The sequence below is a fragment of the Pinus tabuliformis genome, chromosome Q (assembly GCF_031772625.1).
Source record: "Pinus tabuliformis cultivar Carrire ecotype Pingquan chromosome Q, CPIR1, whole genome shotgun sequence".
NCBI lineage: Eukaryota > Viridiplantae > Streptophyta > Pinopsida > Pinales > Pinaceae > Pinus > Pinus tabuliformis.
The window spans coordinates 151,592,281-151,613,258 of record NC_142296.1 but is presented as its reverse complement, the minus strand read 5'-3'; the positions used below and the strand labels follow the sequence as shown (position 1 = coordinate 151,613,258).

The 20,978-nt window shown below is 41.2% G+C and overlaps 1 protein-coding gene across 1 annotated transcript in view; it reads right to left on the bottom strand.

The window, feature by feature from the left end:
- The window catches only part of LOC149218705 (serine/threonine-protein kinase ATG1c-like), a 370,274-nt gene that overhangs the window by 43,173 nt on the left and 306,123 nt on the right, over positions 1-20,978 (bottom strand). The window contains exons 12-13 of the mRNA XM_089384128.1: positions 17,378-17,639; positions 17,090-17,160 (exon numbers count right to left, since the gene is read on the bottom strand). Of these exons, the coding sequence (XP_089240254.1) occupies positions 17,090-17,160; positions 17,378-17,639 (333 nt within the window). The remainder of the gene's footprint in view (positions 1-17,089; positions 17,161-17,377; positions 17,640-20,978) is intronic.

The following is a 20,978-nucleotide window of genomic DNA, read 5'->3' as shown; positions in this document are numbered from 1 at the left end:
AGTCCAGCCTTCAGTGATGACCTCTCTATTATGTCTTCAAGAGCAGATTTTTACAAAATGTGAGCTCAAATTGAGTCTCAACACAACAGATACAAAACAGCAGGAGTTTGCTTGAATCCCTCAAGCCTCTCTGAGTACACAAACTCTTTCTCTCCTTCTCTGGCTCTGTTTTCTCTCTGTCTCAGCACTGCTTGCCTCTGTCTCTGTCATTCTATGGCTTTTAAGCCAATCGGCACTGTCTGTTCGTTTCCTCTTCTGGGCTCTCTGGCTTTCGGCCTCTGTCTGCTCAGATCCCCTTTGAGCGTTAAGCAATCATTGCTAAACATCTTCAGGGATGGTGGCCACCTGTTCTGCAACGGAAGGGACCATCGACGCTTTGGAAATCACTAAAACAGTTGTTCTCTGTTTACATAGAGAATACACAAAAACACTGTAAAAATCCGCCCAAACGCCTTTTCTCGGACCTGAAATATTATTAATTCCGCCTTATAATCCTTTCGGATCCGTCTTCGGGCGCTATCACGAGTGATCGTCGATCCAACGGTTATTATTGATTTCGGGTGGCTTATGCGCCTGGAGATTACCCGCCCGAAAAGGGTGGTTTTCTCTCTCTGGCGCCTAGCCACATGGCAGCCAGTGTATGGGCTCGGGCAGAGCCTGGCCAACACCACTTACCGCCTATGACCCGCCCGAAATCCCGCTCGTTTCGGAACTCAAAACATATATTGTTGCGTCTAAAAACCCTTTTGGGTTCGTTATATCGCCCAATTCGCATTTCCTTTGGTTTTTGTTTATTTAACGAAAACAAGGATTTACATTAAAAAACGCCTTTTTATGGAACTCAAAATATATTAAATTTCATCCATAATCCTATCGAGTCCGACTATCGTAGTCGCATTTGTTATCGGCCCTGCTCCTTTGCATTACTTCGATGCGATATTGCGACATCGCAATCGATATTGCGATATAAGTGCTCCATTGTATTTTGCCGACGCGATATTGCGGGTTAACCTGGAATGTCGATCTGCGCGCTTGATCGACGGTCCTCGTTGACTCGCGCTGATTGCCGTCGCAACATTCTCATGGTAGCCTCCGATAACCTCCGCCTACCATCGCCGATTGCGATATGCCGATTGGATCTGGACCGTTGATCAGCCAGATCCGACGGCTCCTGTGCATCACTCCTTTGACCTCCGATAACTCTGTTTTTCATTGTTTCTTCATGTTTTTCAAGCCCGATAGTGTAATCCGCCATTTTTATAAGTTCATCCTTTTACGATAGTTTTTTGATTTTGAAGACTAAGAGGGTTTTTAGGATCCATTTTGGATCACCTTGTAGTTGTGACACGAAAAGTAAGTTCATCTCCAATCCTGGTACATGCAGCATATTTGTGGCACGGAACCGCTCTCCCGATTTTGTCTGAAAAACTATGGTACCCTTCCCTATTGGAGTACACTTTGCCTTGTTCCCCATAGTGATATGAAAGTTCATCTTCTCTTCTTGATATTCTAAGAAACACTCCCTAATTCCCGTCATATGCTACGAGGCTCCACGGTCTATATACCATACTTCTGATGATGTAGCACTAGTCATGCACGCCACTTCTTCTTCCAGCCTGGAAGCCAACATAGAGAAACCGAAATCTCTTTCTCTTGTGCAATCTTCTGAAAATTTGCGTGAGTCCCCTAAGGTGGATGCCTCTACATTGTGGTCTTGACCCATAACTGATTTTCCCTTTCTGACTCTGATTACTCGCTTTGATACCATGTGAAAATTCTATCATTGCAGCAACTGATTTTCCTTTTCCTACTTATTTCACCATAAGTTATTCATGAAATTACTTCAATAAACATTAAAATAAATACAGCTGCAGATATCACACCGTAATACAGAAACAAACATATGCACAAAAATCAACATATTGACACACTTATTTTGGACTAATGTCCCCGGAAAAACCCAAGGTGGGAAAACGGTGCAGCAAGGGAGGATTTTATTATTCAACAATTTTCTAGTACAACAGCGTGACAAACTGGCTTACCCACAAATAGACAAATTTTCCAGCACTTCTTTTGGACCCAACGTCAGCCCTACTGACCTCTGCGTGACCTGAAACCCTCTGGGTCAGCCTGTTGAGACTCTGCACAGCCTCTCTGGCCTTCTGTGTCACTCCTGCAGCCTTTGCGTGGATGACGCATGCCCTATTGGCTCTGCGCAATCTCTGTTGCCACTGCGTGGCTCCCTCTAGCCCTGCCTCTGCCTCTATGTTGATCTCCCGTCTCTCTGTTCTGTACTTGCTGCCTCCTGACTGCTCTCTAGACCACTGGTTCAGTTTCTCGGCTAACCCCGCTCCAGAAATTGAACTGACTGGTCTCCCTCAATGTGTTCTCCAAGTGACCCTTAAGCCTCCTCTTATACTTTTCTCGTTGATAAATCAACGGCCGAGATTAAGTCCCTAATCAACGACTAAGATTAGATCTGGCTTGATGCATGACTTTTGGACCATTCTAACACAGTTTTATATTAATATACATTAATATTTTATTTTGCCTAAGTTTAGACTTAGGGACTCCATTAAAAATATTAATTATTTTAATATCTCCCAAACTGTTTAGAATCTGCCCAAACCCTTTTTGGGTATTGGAGATCTCATGTGCATTAGCCTCTCCACCAATTTTCGTGTCTAGAGTACATCCGATGCTACCCCAAATCAACATCCATGGAATGTTTCCTACTGTTGTGGAGGTCCATGGCTCTCTACGCACACCCTACATGTGCCAATGTAGCCCTTTGTGTTGATTTGGGGTAGCATCAAATGTGCTCTAGCCATCAAAATTGGTAGAGAGGTTAAAGCACAAGAGATCTCTAAGACCCAGAAATGGTTTGGGCAGATTCTAATCGGTTTGGGAGATATTAAAATAATTAATACTTTTAATGGAGTTCCTAAGTCTAAACTTAGGAAAAATAAAATATTAATGGGTATTAATATAAAATTGGGTTAGAAGGTTCCAAAAGTCATGGATCAAGCCAAATCTAATCTTAGCTATTGATTAGAGATTTAATCTCGGCCGTTGAAGGACCAATGAGAAAAGTATAAGAGGAGGCTTGAGGGTTAGTTGGAGACAACACCAGAGTGGTCAGTCATTCATTTTGCTAGAGCGGGGTTGCTAAGCAAAAGTGAATAAGTGATCACCAACAAGGGGCAGTGAATACATAGCAGAGAGGCAGAGTTAGTACTAGAGAGACAATGTAGAGCCTGGAGAGGTTGACGCAGAGGCAGCTGGGTGCTATGCAAAGGTAGCAAGGAGCAGCGCATAGCCAGGAGAGGCCAGCATGTGTGATGCAGAAGGTCTGAGGGCTGACGTAGAAGCTTCAGTAGCTGCGTAGAGGCTAGCTAAGCTGACGCAAAAGCTTCAATAGCTGCGCAAAGGCTAGCAAAGCTAATGCAGAGCCAAGAGGCAACAATGGGAGGACTTTTGTGGGACAGATTGGTTGCTGGTGAGTCGGGTAGAGTGACGCAGAGTAGTGGAAGCTGCAATTGTTGTTGTGGGATTGTTCATCCAGTGATTAATCAGCCGGAATATTTGTCTCCGAGGAGAAGTACTACTGTTGAGAGCATTCTCTGTAGGGTGAGCCATTTCTGGCACCCTAGTTGTATTCTGAAAATTGCATAATAATAAAACCCTCTGAATAGCTGCACCGGTTTTCCCGCATTGGGTTTTTCTGAGGACATTGGTCCAAAAATAACGGTGTCACTTGTGTGCTTGTTTTCTTTCAGTTGATGATCTGTAAATGTTGATACTGTACTTGTGTTTATTTTCAGTATTTACATGGTAAATAACTTGTTAAGTAATTAAACAAGTAGGAAGAAATAAACCAGATAGTACACGAAGAGTTTCTAACGGGTTAGAATTAGAAATTCCAACATGGTATCAGAGTGTGGTTGCAGATCACACGATAATTGAAGGCATCAGCTAGTAGAGCGATAGAAGCAAATTTAGCTGTCCCAAGTGACAGCGTTGATTCGTGCAGAAGGCAACAGAGGAAGGAGTGACGCAGAGGGACTGTGTCATCATTCTGGGACAGAGAAAGGCAGCGCAGAGGCTAAGGGAGGCAGAATCAGGCTCACGCAGAGGCCAGGAGGGTTGATGCAGTTGGCTAGGGGAGCCGCTTTTTCAGTGCTGGGATTGCATAGAGCCAAGTGGCTCAATCCTTCAGTTGCTGGGTTATAGGAAGCTGCAGGTAATTTGCGGAGCGAAGCTGGTTGGGTATTGTGGTCAAAACAATACCTAGCAGGGCAAGACCAAGGTGAAGGGAGTTGCTACCAAGGCGGATTTCTAGTCAAGGAATCAGGATCAGTGGTGCAGTAGCATAGACGATCGAAGTGGGGCAACTGGACATTGGCAGAGGGATTTCCAGAAGGGAAACCGAGACTCAGAGGGAGTAGAACTGAGAACTTCTAGACGGGAAGTTGAGAGACTCAGCAGGAGTCGAACAAAAGACTTCTAGGAGGGAAGTAGAGAGACTTGGAGGAGTCGAAAAAAGAGCAGCAAGATGGCCGTGAATGGGCTGAGAGATCAGGATAGGATGGATGGAGCGTCCAACTTTGTGGTCTGGAAGGCCAAGATCTTGTCCATTCTAAACAAACATTGCCTCAAGGGCTTCATCACGAGAGTGATAACTGTCTCAGTTGACCTGGTAGCTTATGAAAGGTATGAGGAGGCAATGGTGAAGGCTAAGTGCATCATCCTTGATGGGGTCAAGGATCATGTGGTACCACATATTGCCGATAAGTAAATGACAAAGGAGATATGGGATGCCTTGAAGACATTGTACCAGCATACTTCCATGCAGAGGAAGATGCTCCTGGAGAATCAGCTAAGGGCATACCAGATGCAAAAGGGAGAGCAAATAGATGTCTTCCTTGGTTGCTTGAAGGAGATCCATGACCAGCTAACTTCCATAGGGGCCACACCGGTTGAGGAATTAATGGTGAGGACCACACTGAACGCAGTTTCCGAGGATTAGGAGATATTTGTCCAGAGCATACTGGGCAAGACGAGTCTTCCAGATTGGGAAAAACTATGGGTGACTCTTCGTCAAGAAGAGATCATACGTTTGACCAAGGCGGAGAGTAGCATCAAAGGGGTCAGAATCAAGAAGGAGGAAGAAGAGGATGTGGCTCTAGCATTTGTAGGAAAGCAAGAGAAGAGGGGGAAGAAGGACCTCTCCAAGGTCAAGTACTTCCATTGTGGGGAACTGGGTCATTTTGCGAACCAGTGTCCTAGGAAGAAGAGTAAGGGAGAGGCTTCGGACTCGAAGGCAGCGCCTGCAAAGGCGAAGAAAGAAGTCGAGGAGGAGGACGATTGTGCCATGAGTGCTCATGTACCAATTGAAAAGAAGTGGGAGACATCGAGTTGTAGTCAGGAGGACTATAGGCGATGAGGGGTAGGATCCTTGAGGTACCCAACCTCTTGGATTATACCTTGCTACGAGAGCCTCGAGGAGAGGAGTAGCAGGACTAGCGGATGTCGGTAGAGACGGATGTGGATGAAGCGGCAGATAGTGCTACAGTGCAGGAGTCCCTAGGCAGCGTGAGGCTAGTAGGCTGCAACAATGCGAGAGGCACAAAGAGTGTTGCACCAGTGCAGGATGGCATTGAGAGGTGTGCAACGATGCAAGATGCAGGGAGTTGTTACAGCAGTGTAGAGGTCAATACAAGGAGCACTTATTAGCAACAGAGGGAGCTTTAGCATCGGGAGTGTTTCTAGCCTGACAAGGATGTCAGAAGTTGGGTGGATTAGCTACTTACTTCTAAGTAACTGAGTTGCAGTGCAGTAGCACGATGCAACATGATGAGAGGGGATTGCAGTGCAGATGCAGTGCTGGGAGGATGGACCAGCGGCAGCACGGATGTAGAGGGAGATGTCGTACGGATGCAGCAGTGGCAGTGGCAAGGCCATGGCAACAATACATGATCCAACAGTGTAGAGAATGTTGGGCAGGGAGGCCTAGCATCAACACAGGTACTAGCGCTGGATGATCAGGGTAATGCTCAGTGAGGAGTATTACTAGAGCACAGTGCTCACTAAGAGGGAGTGTTGATTTGGGGTAGCATCGAATGTGCTCTAGACATGAAAATTGGTGGAGAGGCCAAAGCACATGAGATCTCTAAGACCCAGAAATGGTTTGGGTAGATTCTAACCGTTTAGGAGATATGAAAATAATTAAAATTTTTAATGGAGTTCACTTAGGAAAAATAAAATATTAATGGGTATTAATATAAAACTGGGTTACAAGGTTCCAAAAGTCATCGATCAAGCCAAATCTAATCTTAGCCGTTGATTAGAGATTTAATCTCGGTCGTTGAAGGACCAAAGAGAAAAGTATAAGAGGAGGCTTGAGGGTTAGTTGGAGAACACACCAGAGTGATCAGTGATTCATTTTGCTAGAGCACGGTTGCTAAGACAAAGTGAATCAGTGATCAACAACGAGGGGCAGTGAATACATAGCAGAGAGGCAAATTTAGTACAAGAGAGACAGTGCAAAGCCTGGAGAGGTTGACGCAGAGGCAGCTGGGAGCAATGCAGAGCCAGGGGAGGCCAATGTGTGTGACGCAAAAGCTTCAGTAGTTGCGCAGAGGCTAGCAGAGCTAACGCAAGGCCAAGAGGCAGCACTGGGAGGACTTTCATGGGATAGACTGGGTGCTGGTAAGCCGGGTAGAGTGACGCAGTCCCTATCAGAGAGATGTAGAGTAGAGGAAGCTGCAATTGTTGATGCGGGATCATTCATCCGGTGATTAATCAGTCGGAATATCTATCTTCGAGGGGAGGTATTACTGCCGAGGGCATTCTCTGTAGGGTGAGCCATTTTTGGCACCCTAGTTGTATTATGAAAACTGCATAATCATAAAACCCTCTGAATAGATGCACCGGTTTTCTCGCATTGGGTTTGTCCGGGGACATTGGTCCAAAAATAACAGTGTCACTTGTGTGCTTTTTTTCTTTCAATTGATGATCTGTAGATGTTGATACCGTACTTGTGTTTATTTTCAGTATTTACATGGTAAATAACTTCTTAAGTAATTAAACAAGTAGGAAGAAATAAACTAGATTGTACAGGAAAAATTTCTAATGGGTTAGAATTAGAAATTCCAACACTTTGAAGGGTTAGGACCTTGTATAGGGAGACCTTGTAATCCTGCATAAGATCCAATGCATCCCCTTGCCTTCTAGTACAACAATTCATTTAAAGAAATCGAGTTAAAGAGCTTGCAAACCATGGACAACAAGTGGGCACTTCATAATGGCATACCCTTTCATAGTGGGCTTTGGCATATGCTAATGTCTCCAAGCTCCAAGGGGGGTTAACCAAGTGCCCTATTAGGTGGTTTCTAATTTTAAAGGGGATGATATGTCCAAGGTACATCCTTCAAATGGTGGTGGCATGTGACAAAGTGATGGTACAGAGTAGGGGATAGTGGGGGCGATCTTGGGTCACATGATAAGGTACAAGGGTAGCTAGTAAAGGGGAAGCCCACACTAGGGTATATAATGCATTAGAGGGAGCAATCGTGGTACATGACTCACCCTGAAATTGGTTTTTCCATATTTCTTCATTTGCCTTTGCCTTTATGATTTTTCTTTGGTTAACTACTCAGAGTTCAATGAGTAAGAGCATGATATGCAAGGTATAGCAGTGAATATCCCCTTTGAGGTGGGGCAGTTCATTGCCCACCAGGGGTTGGGATAATCATGGGTTCTTGAATAATAAAAGAGGCTCATCTAGGGCATATAGGAACCAGGGCGATGGCCATGAGAATGGGGTAGAGCTCATGCATTGGATTTTGCCCACGTGCTAAATGTGTTTGTCCCGACCATCTTTTGCATTTTGTGGTACATTTTCCTATTGAATGTGTCCAATTATGCTTTTACTTTTCTTTTCAGCTGCATCAACCTCTGGGGCATCATTCTAGGCCCGACCCAAGGTGTGGGCAAGGGGAAGGGGAAGGCTAACCCTATGTGGACCCAGTGGAGGAATGTGGACCCAGGTGGGAGGAATGATGAATGGGGTTATAATGAGCAGAAGGGGAGTGATATATGTGGATGAGGGAGTGGGACCACACAACCAAAATTAGGGTTTCCCATGAAGTACCATCCCTAAAGCCCAAAGGTCAGTAAAAGAGATCCCACGGGACTAGGGTCCAAGGTTAACATCCAAAAGAGGTCTAGGGGACAAGAGCACAGACCTAGCCCACTCTTTCTGCCAAATCCCCCCATTAATCCATGCCCAAAAGTTTCCATGATAAGTAAACTACAATACTCAATTACCAAATGACAAGGCATACCTTTAGGTTTGGGAGGCCCACCTTCAAACATACGATCATGACAGATGGGTGAGGGACCACATGGTTGGCTCAGGTGGTGGAGAAGTGGCACAACGAGCTAGTTGGTGGCTGCAAGGGGTTGCTGGCTGAGGACCATCTTCTAGAAAAAAAATTCTAGGGATATCACCCACAAAATGGTGGGTAACATCTAACTCCAACTGGGACGTGATCTACTGAACAGAAGGGGAAGCTACACGAACGGGAGGTCACGAGAACACCAACAATCTCTTGCGACACTGCAAACTTGTTACCTGCACATAGATGAAAAACATGGGGCAACATGCTCTTGCGGCGTCTCATGATTGCACATGCTTGGATTAGACCCATAAAAATAAACTTTCAAATGCAGTTTTAAATCTAAATGCAACAAATCTATCATGAGAAATATCATATGACATTAGTTCTAATGTGACAATCAATATGCAATGCATCCTATCCTAACATGCATATGGTACAAAATTACTACTAAGTGTAATCATAAAGCTAGTGCAACCAACATATCATCAAATCAATATAAATATGCCAACCTATATGATTACTCATGCAACAAATGCCAAAGCGAATGTGGACAAAGTCACATGGATGATAAGGTCGATGGGAGGTAGGAAAATAGAATGCCCACTCATGGATGATCATGTGAGAAGAGGTAAGAAAAGGATGTAATCTAGTGCATGAGATCCTCTCTTCTAACCAAAATATAGAGATGTCAATGATTAGGCCCATAAAATTTTGATGGATGGAAACCTCGGGCATATGATAGTCCTTATCATTTATTTCATATTTTATGGCCACTACAGGGTTATGATTAGTTGGAACAAGAGACTGATGAGATGGAGAAACACAATTAGGTTGCCCATGATGATCACACTGGAAAGGGGAGGTTATAGATTGATCATGATCCCGAGGGGGCACCCAAAGAGATAAAGAAATATTCAATGAGGGGTTCTTCCTCAACATTATACTCAGAAAGGGGAAAGGGATCAAGGTCGCTTGAGATCATATGAGAACAAGTGCGGGAATCACTCTCAAAATGATGAACAAGAGAAGAAGGAAAAGGGGAGGGTGGAGTGTTATATCCAAATCTAAAGGCTCGAGTGATTTGAATATAGAATCATAAGGAGAAGCCTTATCGATTTCCTTAGTATCATAGATTTGGCCTCTCCTAACAGGAAAATTGATCACTTCCAACTACCCCTCCTTATGCAAGGGAAAATATAATTTCTCCTTCCCAAGGGCATCAATGGATATGTCATCATAAATAATACCCGAGAGAAAGGGATGACCAATTTTAGCCTAATCCTCCTTGTTGGTGTCGTAAATGAGAGCACAACCAAATTGAGAACCAACAATTTCCCATTTCTCCTTTTCAATATGGAAGTAATTTCCAATATCATCTTCTAAGGGGCAAATGGGATAACCTTGCTCAAGGTTCTCAAAAGAAGAGTCATCAGTAGTACTATCCTCGAGAAAGGTAAGGTTAGTCTCAACTTCATCCTTCCCAACACCTGTGTTCTCAAAATCATCCTTTTCGTCATGTGGACCCGAGGAAGACTCATCTTCTTGCTCAATACTTAGATTCTCAATGTCTTGATGATGGTCAATGAAGGCTTCCTCTTGGATGCTTAATGTAGGGCATACTTGAAAATGTCTAAGAAAGCCATCAACAAACTCATCAATAGATGAGATGCTCTTAGGTTCATGATCATGCAACCATGAGTTATGACCACCGAGAGATCCCATGAACAACAACATAAGGACATCTTGGTGAACAACCTCCTCTCTTGAAGCATGTGCATTAAATCTTTCTACGTGGTCAATTGTGGAGAGTGGATCACCATCAAACACGGGGACCCCACGTACCATCCTTCCCGTGACATGATTAGGGTGCCCAGGGATGCTCACAATGTCCAAAGTGGGCAATTTATCAAAGAAAGATAACCTATTTGAAATATACATGAAAAATATGTAGGAGCCGTCAAGGTGAATTTAAAGTTGCCTAGAAAAATACTTGCTTCACTTTACAAGCATCGACGTTAAAGTTCAATGAAGAACCAGGGCTTCATTCTTCCAATGGAGTAGCCAATAATGATATGTCAATATGTTGTATGGGGAACAAAACACATGTCTCGCGTCCTCGACAACGGTGCCAAAATGTTCCCGCTCAAACTAGCAGGGGTCCTAAAAGGAGATCCTTGAAGGTCTACTACTAGGCTAATGGCAACAATGGAGCAATAGCCCACTGTCACCTCAGGTTAAGGCTCCCTACTCTTTACAGACTTTCACTGATGGGAGGAGACTCGTTATGATAAGGATCACAGAATGGATGGACCAATGATAGGGCGAGGGGTTATCCTGGAAGCCTATTCACAAGAGAGGCTCAAATATGTGGCTTGCTTGTCTTGGAAGACAAGATGGAAGGCTCTCAAGGAAGGGCTTGGGGAGAATTTCAAGGGTTAGGTTTTGAGTATGTGTCTTATAAAGGAGATCCCTAAGCCCTATAATTCTTGTGAAAACTTGGGTTCTAGGAGATCTTGAATTAACCTTGATAGTGCATGGGACCACACGGGACCAAGTGGACCCTAGGTTAGGTCAAGGGGGTAGGATTTAGCAGCCAATGATATGCTTGACCTAACTAGGGAGGGGAAATGGATCAAGGAATGTGTTTTCAATGAAAGGCAATGCAAGGATCCCAATGAGGATTCTAGCCTAAGAGAAACCAAGGGCAAGAATTTGTCTTCGAGCTAGGGCTTGCGATATCTCAAGATCCCATTGGCGGAATTTGATGGAATTTGCAGGGCTTCTTGAGGACACACCAACACAGTTGTGGACCAAAAATCGAAGTATTTGGATGGCTAGATTGTGAGATATTTCATGCCCTAGGTGACCTATGGCGCTAGACCTAGAAAGAAGAGGAGAAGGTGAAGAAAAATAGGTTTTAGGGTGATCACCTATGGTAGACCAGTGCCTAATCCTTTGGGGAGATTGGAGTCAAGAATGATTATGAATTCAGATTGAATTTTCTTAGTCAAGGAGGCCTTAAAGGCAACTTCACTTAGCACTAGGGCAAAGGAGAGCAACTTCAAAGAATTTATACTTCGTTTTACAAAATAGATGGCTTATCAAGGTCATTTTCAATAACGAAACATCCCTAGGAACATTCACTCATCATACATGGCCCATACATGAAGCATCACTATCTAGAAACAAAATTCCCACAACTTCGCAATAATGGATGCAACAAATTAGCCCTAGTATAGCGAAATCCCAACAACAATGTATGTGACAAAAATAGAAAAAGAATAGCATTAAAATTGCACTTACATGTATTAGAGTATATCCAACCATCAAAATTTTGCCAATCAAGAAGCTCCAAGACAAGAGAAAATGATCCAAACATCAAAATTCATTCCATGCTCCAAAATTTCGTCCTCCAAGAAGGATAGCGAAGTTCTCACAAGAGATACAAGTCCAACCAAGTGATGATGCTAAAATGAATTCACATCACTTGTATTTATACGCTTTTAATGAGTTCAATTTAGCTAATTAGGCCTACATTAGCCCCTAAAATAAAATAATGTGCAAAATAACTAACTTTTGATGACAAGCCCACCAAACTAGCTGATAAACAAAAGAATAAGCTTCTCAAGAGGTCGAATGATCACTAAAACATGTCGTTGGGCCTTCTAAGAGAACTGATGAAGTCCATAGGTGCCACAATGAGCAATAGGACTCCCAAAAGTAGTGGACAAGGGGTTGGCCCCTTGTTCTCCAAATAATAAACTTGTGGTGCTCCTATGGGTGTGGGGGTCTGGGGTACACAAGTAATGGGTCTCCAAGTAGATTGAAGATGCTTGTAGACCATCTGTAAGGGCTTAGATGGTAATGTAAGTGATGCCACATCAGCATACAAGTCATGGGTCATCTGCCAAGTGCATGATACAACTGTGGGGTGGGCTGGGCATGGTGAACTAGGTGCATCTTCCTCGTCCAATAGATAAAACTTGAACAATCTCTAAACATCTTTGGGGATCCATGGAATGTTGTCTACTGCTGTGGAGTCCCATGACTCTCTACACACACCTTACATGTGCCAATGTAGCCCTCTGAAGGTTTAGGACCCCGTATAGGGAGGCCAAACCCAAAATGGAAACAATCTGTAATCCTGCATAAGATCGAATGCGTCCCCTTGCCTTCTAGTACAACAAGTCATTTAAAGAAATCGAATTAAAGAGCTTGCAAACCATGGACAACAAGTGGGCACTTTATAATGGCATACCCTTCCATAGTGGGCTTTGGCATGAGCTAATGTCTCCAAGCTCCAAGGGAGGGTGGTAACCAAGTGCCCTATTAGGTTGTTTCTACTTTTAAAGGGGATGGCATATCTAAGGTACATCCTTCAAATGGTGGTGGCATGTGATAAAGTGATGGTACAGAGTAGGGGATGGAGGGGGCAATCCTGGGTTATATGCCAAGGTACAAGGGTAGCTAATAAAGGGAAAGCCCACACGTTGGTATATAATGTATAGGAGGGAGAAATTGTTGTACACGAGTCACCCCAGCCTTGATTTTTCCACCCTTCTTCACTTGCCTTTTGCCTTTTATCATTTTTCTTTGGTTAACTGCTCGGAGCTCAAGGAGTAAGAGCATGATATGTAAGGTATAATAGTGGACACCCCCTTTGAGGTGAGGCGGTTCATTGCCCACCAGGGGTTGGGACAATCATGGGTTCCTGAATCATAAAAGAGGCTCATTTAGGACCTATAGGAACCAGGGTGATGGCCATGAGAATGGGGTAGAGCTCATGCATTAGCTTTTGCCCACATGCTAAATGTGTTTGTCCCGGCCATCTTTTGCATTTTGTGGTACATTTCCCTATTGAATGGGGCCAATTATGCTTTTATTTTTCTTTTCAGCTACATCAACCATCGGGGCATCATTCCAGGCCCGACCCAAGGTGTGGGCAAGGGGAAGACTAATTCTATGTGGATCCAATAGAGGAATGTTGACCTAGGTGGGAGGAATGATGAATGGAGTTATAATGAGTGGAAGGGGAGTAATATATGTGGATGAGGGAGCGGGATCACATAACCAAAATGAGGGATTCCCATGAAGTACCATCGCTAAAGCCCAAAGGTCATTATAAGAGATCCCACGGGACTAGGGTCCAAGGTTAACATCCAAAAGAGGTCTAGGGGACAAGAGCACAGACCTAGCCCACTCTTTCCGCCAAATCCCCCCATTAATCCATGCCCATAAGTTTCCATAATAAGTAAACTACAATACTCAATTACCAAATGACAAGGCATACCTTTAGGTTTGGGAGGCCCACCTTCAAACATACAATCACGATAGATGGGTGAAGGACCACATGGCTGGCGCAAGTGGCGAAAAAGCGGCACAATGAGCTAGTTGGTGGCTGCAAGGGGTTGCTAGCTGCCGGGTGAGGACCATCTTCTAGAAAAAAAAATCTAGGGATATCACCCACAAAATGGTGGCTAACACAGCTTATAGGTGTGCCATTTTATGTTGATGGTATTGTTCAAATTCGATGTGAAGCTAGATGCCAAATATTAAAAAGGTTAGTGTCCATCCCATTGAGAGGATTTAAGGTCCTTTTGCTCTCCGTCCCCATGGACATCAAAGGCCCAAGCATAAGATAAATGCAGAAATATAGGGGGGAAGTTGGGCATAAATGAAAGAAGAGAGAAGTAGGCGCTTTCAATGGACCAAACACCCAACTATCGAGCATGACAACACGTAATCTTGTGCTTGCAAATTTCATAAAGAAGAAAGTCCAAGAGCAAGCCAATCAGCGCAACAGCTACATGCATTCAATGATCACCATTAGGTATACACAGAAGTGGCTCGAGAATGCCACATAGACCTTATATCAAATGCTAGGATAGACCTTAGACACACGTGGAAGTGAAAAATAACCAATCTAGGATATATATTTACAAAGAAAACTACCATATAACAAAATCAGGCAGGCAATCGAATGTCCTGTGACTAAATCTTGGAGAATGTGATTAAAAGTACTGGGAGAGAGCTTGTATGCATATGAATTTGTTACAAAGAGGCCTTTCTTGCGAGAGGAAGATGAAAGTTAATAAAGTGGTGCTGTATTGTTTCCAAATATGTTATACTCAATTTGTGAATGATATGCATAGTAAATTCCTAGTTCAGATTGTTTCCGCTATTTATAATAGATTTGTTAGAATTTTGGAGTTCTTAAGTATTTTGCTCTGATGGTAGTCATGTGTTGTCTCTATGAGACTAAGTTGCAGGAAACGTGGGCAGGGGGTCCGTTTCGAAACGAAACTCGTTTCCCCGTACCGTACGGCCTGGAAATTCCGTACGGCCACGTTTCCCGAAACGGAAACTTGGCCGTACGGCCGGAAACGCGTTTCCAGGCCGTACGTGCCACGTTTAACACTTGTTTTTTAATTTTATTTTTTATTTTTTTAATTTTTTTTAGGGTTTCCAGGTAGGGTTTCCAGGTAGTAAATGTGATGTAAATTTAATCTTAATGTTTAAATGTTTATGTAAGTAAATGTATCATTCATGCTTTATGATTGCACATTATAGTATATATTCGCGCGTTTCCAAAATTTGGGGAGGTCGCGTTTCGTTTCGCGTTTCGTTTCGCTTCCGCATTTGTTTCGTGCAACTTAGCTATGAGAGTTGTTTAAGCTCAGGGGTTTTGTGTTTTGCATTTCAAGAATTATCATGTGTTGTTGCTATGAGAAATTATTGAAATCTACATACTAGAGTTTAGATATTTTGAACTGGATTCTTTCCCTACCAAATAAAAGTATGATCGAAGTCATTTAGACTTGGATTGTAGCATTTCTGAATGACATCAATTACATGTTCCACTCTTTTTTTCTTATTTTGTTATTTTTATTTATTTAATTATTTTCTATGTGGTTCATGGACCCCGGAGATTAGTGACTGCTACATCCATGGAATATTTGTACTGGGCTCCTGCTGGCTCAACCACAGAGTCTGACTCTGAGAGTGTCGAAAGAATTTAACCCATGACCTCTCAATAGAAAAGGTGCTTTAACGACGAGAACTCAACCAATTGACCTAACCCTCGGGGCTTACATGTTCCACTTTTTTCTGCGTTTTCTTTTAAAATTTTTGAAAGTAATAAAATAAAAAAAATATTCTTCACTTGTTTGAGTTTACTTTTCTTGTTATTCATATTATAGTGAAAAATCTCGGCAACAAGTGCCATAAACTGCAGAATAAACCAATAATGAAGGGAAATTTGAAGGTGTAAACTAGAATTTTACTTCAATTCATCCCAAACTGCTGTTCTGGTCATTTTGACTCATCAACAGTATTATTACTTAATCAGCAGGATATCTATCATCTGAACAGAAACTAAACAATTTGATGTACTTGCCTAATTTACAAACAAATAGATGTTAAACAGACAATGGACTCAGATATTGCACAGATTACAACCAACTCAAACATGTCAAGCTCAAATCAAGCACAATTCTTGACAATGTCCTTGTATTTTACATGTGCATGTAGATTGGGTTGTCTCGAGCATTATATGGATCAGTCCACAATCAATTTATGTCACATCCAGTGACTGTTCCTAAGAATCAAATTAATCAGGAACTGATTGACCAAAAGTAGAATTTTTTTTCAAATGACCGAAAGATGCTGTCCCATTTCCTAAATACGATGAATATGATGAATTACATTTCACACAATGAAATTCCATGTTTACAACTTCAGCCATCTCAACAATCACAAGATGACAATTTTAAAAAAATGTTGGAACTGATTGATCAAAAGTAGAATTTTTTTTCAAATGACCGAAAGATGCTGTCCCATTTCCTAAATACGATGAATATGATGAATTACATTTCACACAATGAAATTCCATGTTTACAACTTCAGCCATCTCAACAATCACAAGATGACAATTTAAGAAAAATGTTGCAACATACGTAATTTGGCATACTGATTTGATACATTAACAACTCATCCATTGGAAGTTCCTCCCCAAACTGTAAACATGTTTTGTGACAGAAGTAATTTGGCATGAGGCACAACCACATCACCAAGTTACCACAATTAAATGAAGACATACAGCTTTAGCTCTTTCCCAAATTCACCATCACTTAAAAACAGAGACATTGCATGACACGTTGATCCTCAACCATATGTGTTTGCTTATTAGAAGAAAAATTGAGTTAGATAGGACAACTCGCACAAGTTAGGCCTTACACTTCTATTAATTGTGGGACAGGTACAATTGGTGGAGTGATGAACACTTAAAGATTTTAGTTCTTATCAGCTCAGCTAGAAAGATACAAGCTCCTTTATGGAGAGTTTTGCAACAAATAGACAGCTCCTTAATACTATCTATCACTATTTCCTTTAAGCTTAATTTTCCACATGCCATAAATATCTGCGGGTGAGTATTTCTGTTATCATTATTAGAATATGGCTAATATGCATTTTCAAAAGTTCAATCTAATAAAAAAAAGTCCTAGATACCCTATATATTAGTCTATGGTTCATATGCATCCTGAATCAATGCAAAAGCATCATAGTATGCTTTGTAATTGCACTTCTTGTTATCAATCAAGTAAATAACACTTTTTAGGATCTTCTCACTTTTCGAATATGCACATTTCCAGAGAGAGAGAGAGAGAGAGAGATTTAGTCCTTACAGCTCCTTTCTTTCCGAATGCTAATGCTGTCTGGAACAAAATCTCCATTGCATCTGGCATTTCTGCATCAGCTGTGTTCAAAAGCATCATGTCTTTCACCATGTAAGAACCTTGTATCCTAATTTTAAAGATTAAAACTTGAAAAGCCTTAAATTTCATGCCATAACTATGCCTCCATAATGCTACCCTCCCACCCCTCTCTTGAAAAAAGATACTCAGGGCATGGCTATTAAGGAAATTAATTCTAGTGTCCAATCGAAGAGTCTGATCTAAAGAGATAATGCATACCATCCAATGGTCCAAGATGACTAGCAAGTTGCACAGCATTATCCACAGCACTCGAAAATTTTTGTTCCATTTGTGAACAAGCAGCAGCTGCCTCTTGGGAATCACCTTCCTCGTGCATGTCTTGACTGTGCACAAGTCCCTCACAGGGAGAACTTTCTTGAAATGAGGCAGCCCAAGTATGACTTACACGCAATGCTTGCTTCCAAATTGCTAAGCAAACCAACAGAATTGCAAATGCCTCCAGCTGTTGCCCTGCCTCAAGCTTCCATGTCAAAAGAGCACATAAGATGCATGTCATACAATTAATAAGATCAAATCATTATACAATGCAATAAATTCTATGCAAATTACTTAACGATGAAAACAAATTATAGAAAGACAAAAAGTCAAACAGAAATGCATATCACAATCATCAGCCTGTTTTATTATCTGCCAGGAAAGGATCTATTTCTGAAGCAGAGTATCAAAAAGTTAAAAAAGGTGAACAGAAAGAAAACCATCGAAAAAATATCCATTTTCACCCCAACGGGTGGCACATATATAGGGTTAAATGTACATGTGATAGAGTAAATGTATATGTAATAAAGGTGAGCCTAATAAAGGACCTGTTACTGCAAAATCTCACAGGCCAAGTGCAAAGCCTCACTACATAACCTAGATCTTATTGCAACAAGAGATCAACCACCACTGTCACCTCGGTGGCTTCTCCTAAGGTGTTTACTGGTGGATATTATCCCCAGGCTTCCCTAAAGAAATCACCAACAAGATGTTCAACTAATGAGTGCTCAAGGGTGATGCAATGTCTGATAATTGAACAGGAAGGTATACTGGCCAAACCTTGAAAGATTGAGATAAAAGTTGCCAGGGGTTCAAGTACACTTTTCTAAGACCTTTATGATTTAGAAGAAAGCAGCTATAAGTTAGAGTTTTTATAATATGCAGATTTAGGGCATACAATGGCATATAGAAGCTCGAGAAATAACCAATGAGTGATAAGATCAACAAAGGAGTGAAGACCATTAAAGAGGCCAGCACGGGTTAGGTAAACAATGAAGTTCTATGGCTGAAAACACATGACAGCAATAATTATCAAGACGGCAGCCAAAATTTTGGGGCGAAAACACGCAATTAATGATAGATTTTGCAATTTAGTGTTTATTAAATGCAATCCCTCTCAATAGGGCAATAACAAATAGACAATAAATTGCTATAAAATACATATTTAAGCTAACCCTAACCCTAGTTACCATGAATTGAGAAAAAGAAGAAATTAAGATGATCACTACAAGCTAGTCTAGTTCCGTCTCTCAATTGGGCAATAGAGTCAATGATGGTGGGGTCAAAGACGGAGAAACCTAGACGACGAAGGTGGACGACTAAGAAGCCTCTCTTAGAAACCCTAGTGACTTTCTCTAAGTGGAGATTTGAGATCGAAGGATGCATATACGAAGCTCCTTTGATGGATTCTTGAAAGACTAGATTTTATGAAAGATGATGCACTTTTTTTAATATGGTACAAAGAAATCCTGATTTCAAAAATTAGCATGCAATATGGAAGAAAATGAACAATAAACTTACACCATTCAATTAAAAACCACTTCATCAATCCAAGATAGTCTCCTCATGCAAAAATATCCCTCCTAAGCCAATTTGCTCCACCAAGATGACAGTGCATGCAAGAGAAAAGAATAAGAGAACTAGTGTGCACTTCTTAAGAGAGAGAAGTGTTGTGAAGTGTGATAATACAAATGAAAGTGAAACCGCTCTATTGATATGGGGGGAGTCACTTTGAAGATACTCTAGTGCTCAAAAAACTCAAATCATTTATCTTCCTATGATGTTGTGAATATTAATGGAGTTTGATTTGTTTTTATTTTAAAGAACCTTTAAATTTCTCTGATGTTCCAATATAGTTGTTGATTGATTGTTCTTTCAATATAATTTTCAAAACACAAATGACCAAGGGCCGAATTTTTAAGTCAAAAGTCAAAGACAGAGAAACTCTATCAAAAAGAATGGTTATGGCCAAAGGCTAGGTCAAATGACACATATGAGAAGGAGAGGTGCCAATGGATGAGATCATAATTGGCTCTAATATCAATGTAACGAAAAAGTTTTGTACACATACGAATATTCAGAGTATCTGTAATATGAGAATACCCATCATAGGACAATTAATATTTATATATGAATCTTTGAATGTACAATTTATATTTTTGGTTCAAGGTTGCATGGCGGGGACATTTTTTGGAAGCGAAGCGTAAGAAGCATCAATTTCGAAAAATTGTTGGAAGCAAGCCCCTCATGCTTGGTATGCTCGGAAAAATTGTCGATACGAGCATACCAAGCATGAGGGGCTTGCTTCAATCCATAGAGAGATTTCTTTAATCGGCATACATGGGACTTCCTGTCATGAATTTCAAATCCTAGAGGTTGTTCAACATACACTTCTTCTTGAAGCAAACCATGTAAGAAAGCGGTCTTCACATCCATTTGATGGAGAGTCCACCCTTGACTTGCAACAAGGGCTACTATCGAACGAATGGTTATATATCGGGCCACTAAAGCAAATATATCATCGTAATCTTCTCCATATTTTTCAGAGAATCCATGAACTACGAACCTTGCCTTGTATTTTTCAACGCTTCCATCAATCCTGTTGACCACTCCATGTCAACTACCCTATAGCAATACACATTTTTTCAAAGGAATTCCATCATGTTCGAGTAGTCAGATATCCAAGATTCATCATCGTCATTTATCAGTATATCAAAGTTGTAAACCCAAATTTTGCAAGTTATTGTAAATGATGCTAGTATGATCGTTTAATTATGTAATAGCACCTAGGTAAGTCTCGTAGGAAGTTTTTTAATCTCACAGAATTATGTGTTTTTCTAAACACAGATAATCGACAACTATTTTCTTCTAGCTTAAACCCCAAAGCTAGGGTGGAATTCGTTGACAAGGTCTTAGGTGAGTCCTAGTGTTATATCGAGTCTTTTGTAAAAGTGTGTTTGGGAATAATTTAAGCACATTTGGCTAAATTATTTTATTACAAACACACTTGGTCTATACTAGATCATATTGTGTCGCAAAATTGGGTAAATTATTAAGGGTCTATGTCTAAAGGTGTTTTCCCCTTTCAAGGGTTGAATTAATTGTAATATCTTGATGTAAAAATATTTTGGTGCATGGTCCCTCATATTTAGACACCATGGCTAAAATATTTAAGGGTGGAAAAAATTATTAATACCCTTTAGTGTCAATCTAAGTAAAGTGACACGTGGATTAGGGATTCGTTGGATACGGGGATTCGAGTGTCGGATTTGGACACGTTGACCCCCCAGAACAGGGCACATTCGTATACATTATATATTATTTTATTAATATATATATATATATATATATATATATATATACATATTTAATATATGTATATTTCTTACAAAATTTCTCATTCATGATACAAATTCATTGATTTCAAACATAGATCTTCATGTAGATGTAAGTTTTACTGTTTAAAAAGTAAGTTAGTAACATTATAGCATGCATAGTACATACAAAATTCAAATACAAGTCACATAAATGATAAATCATAATA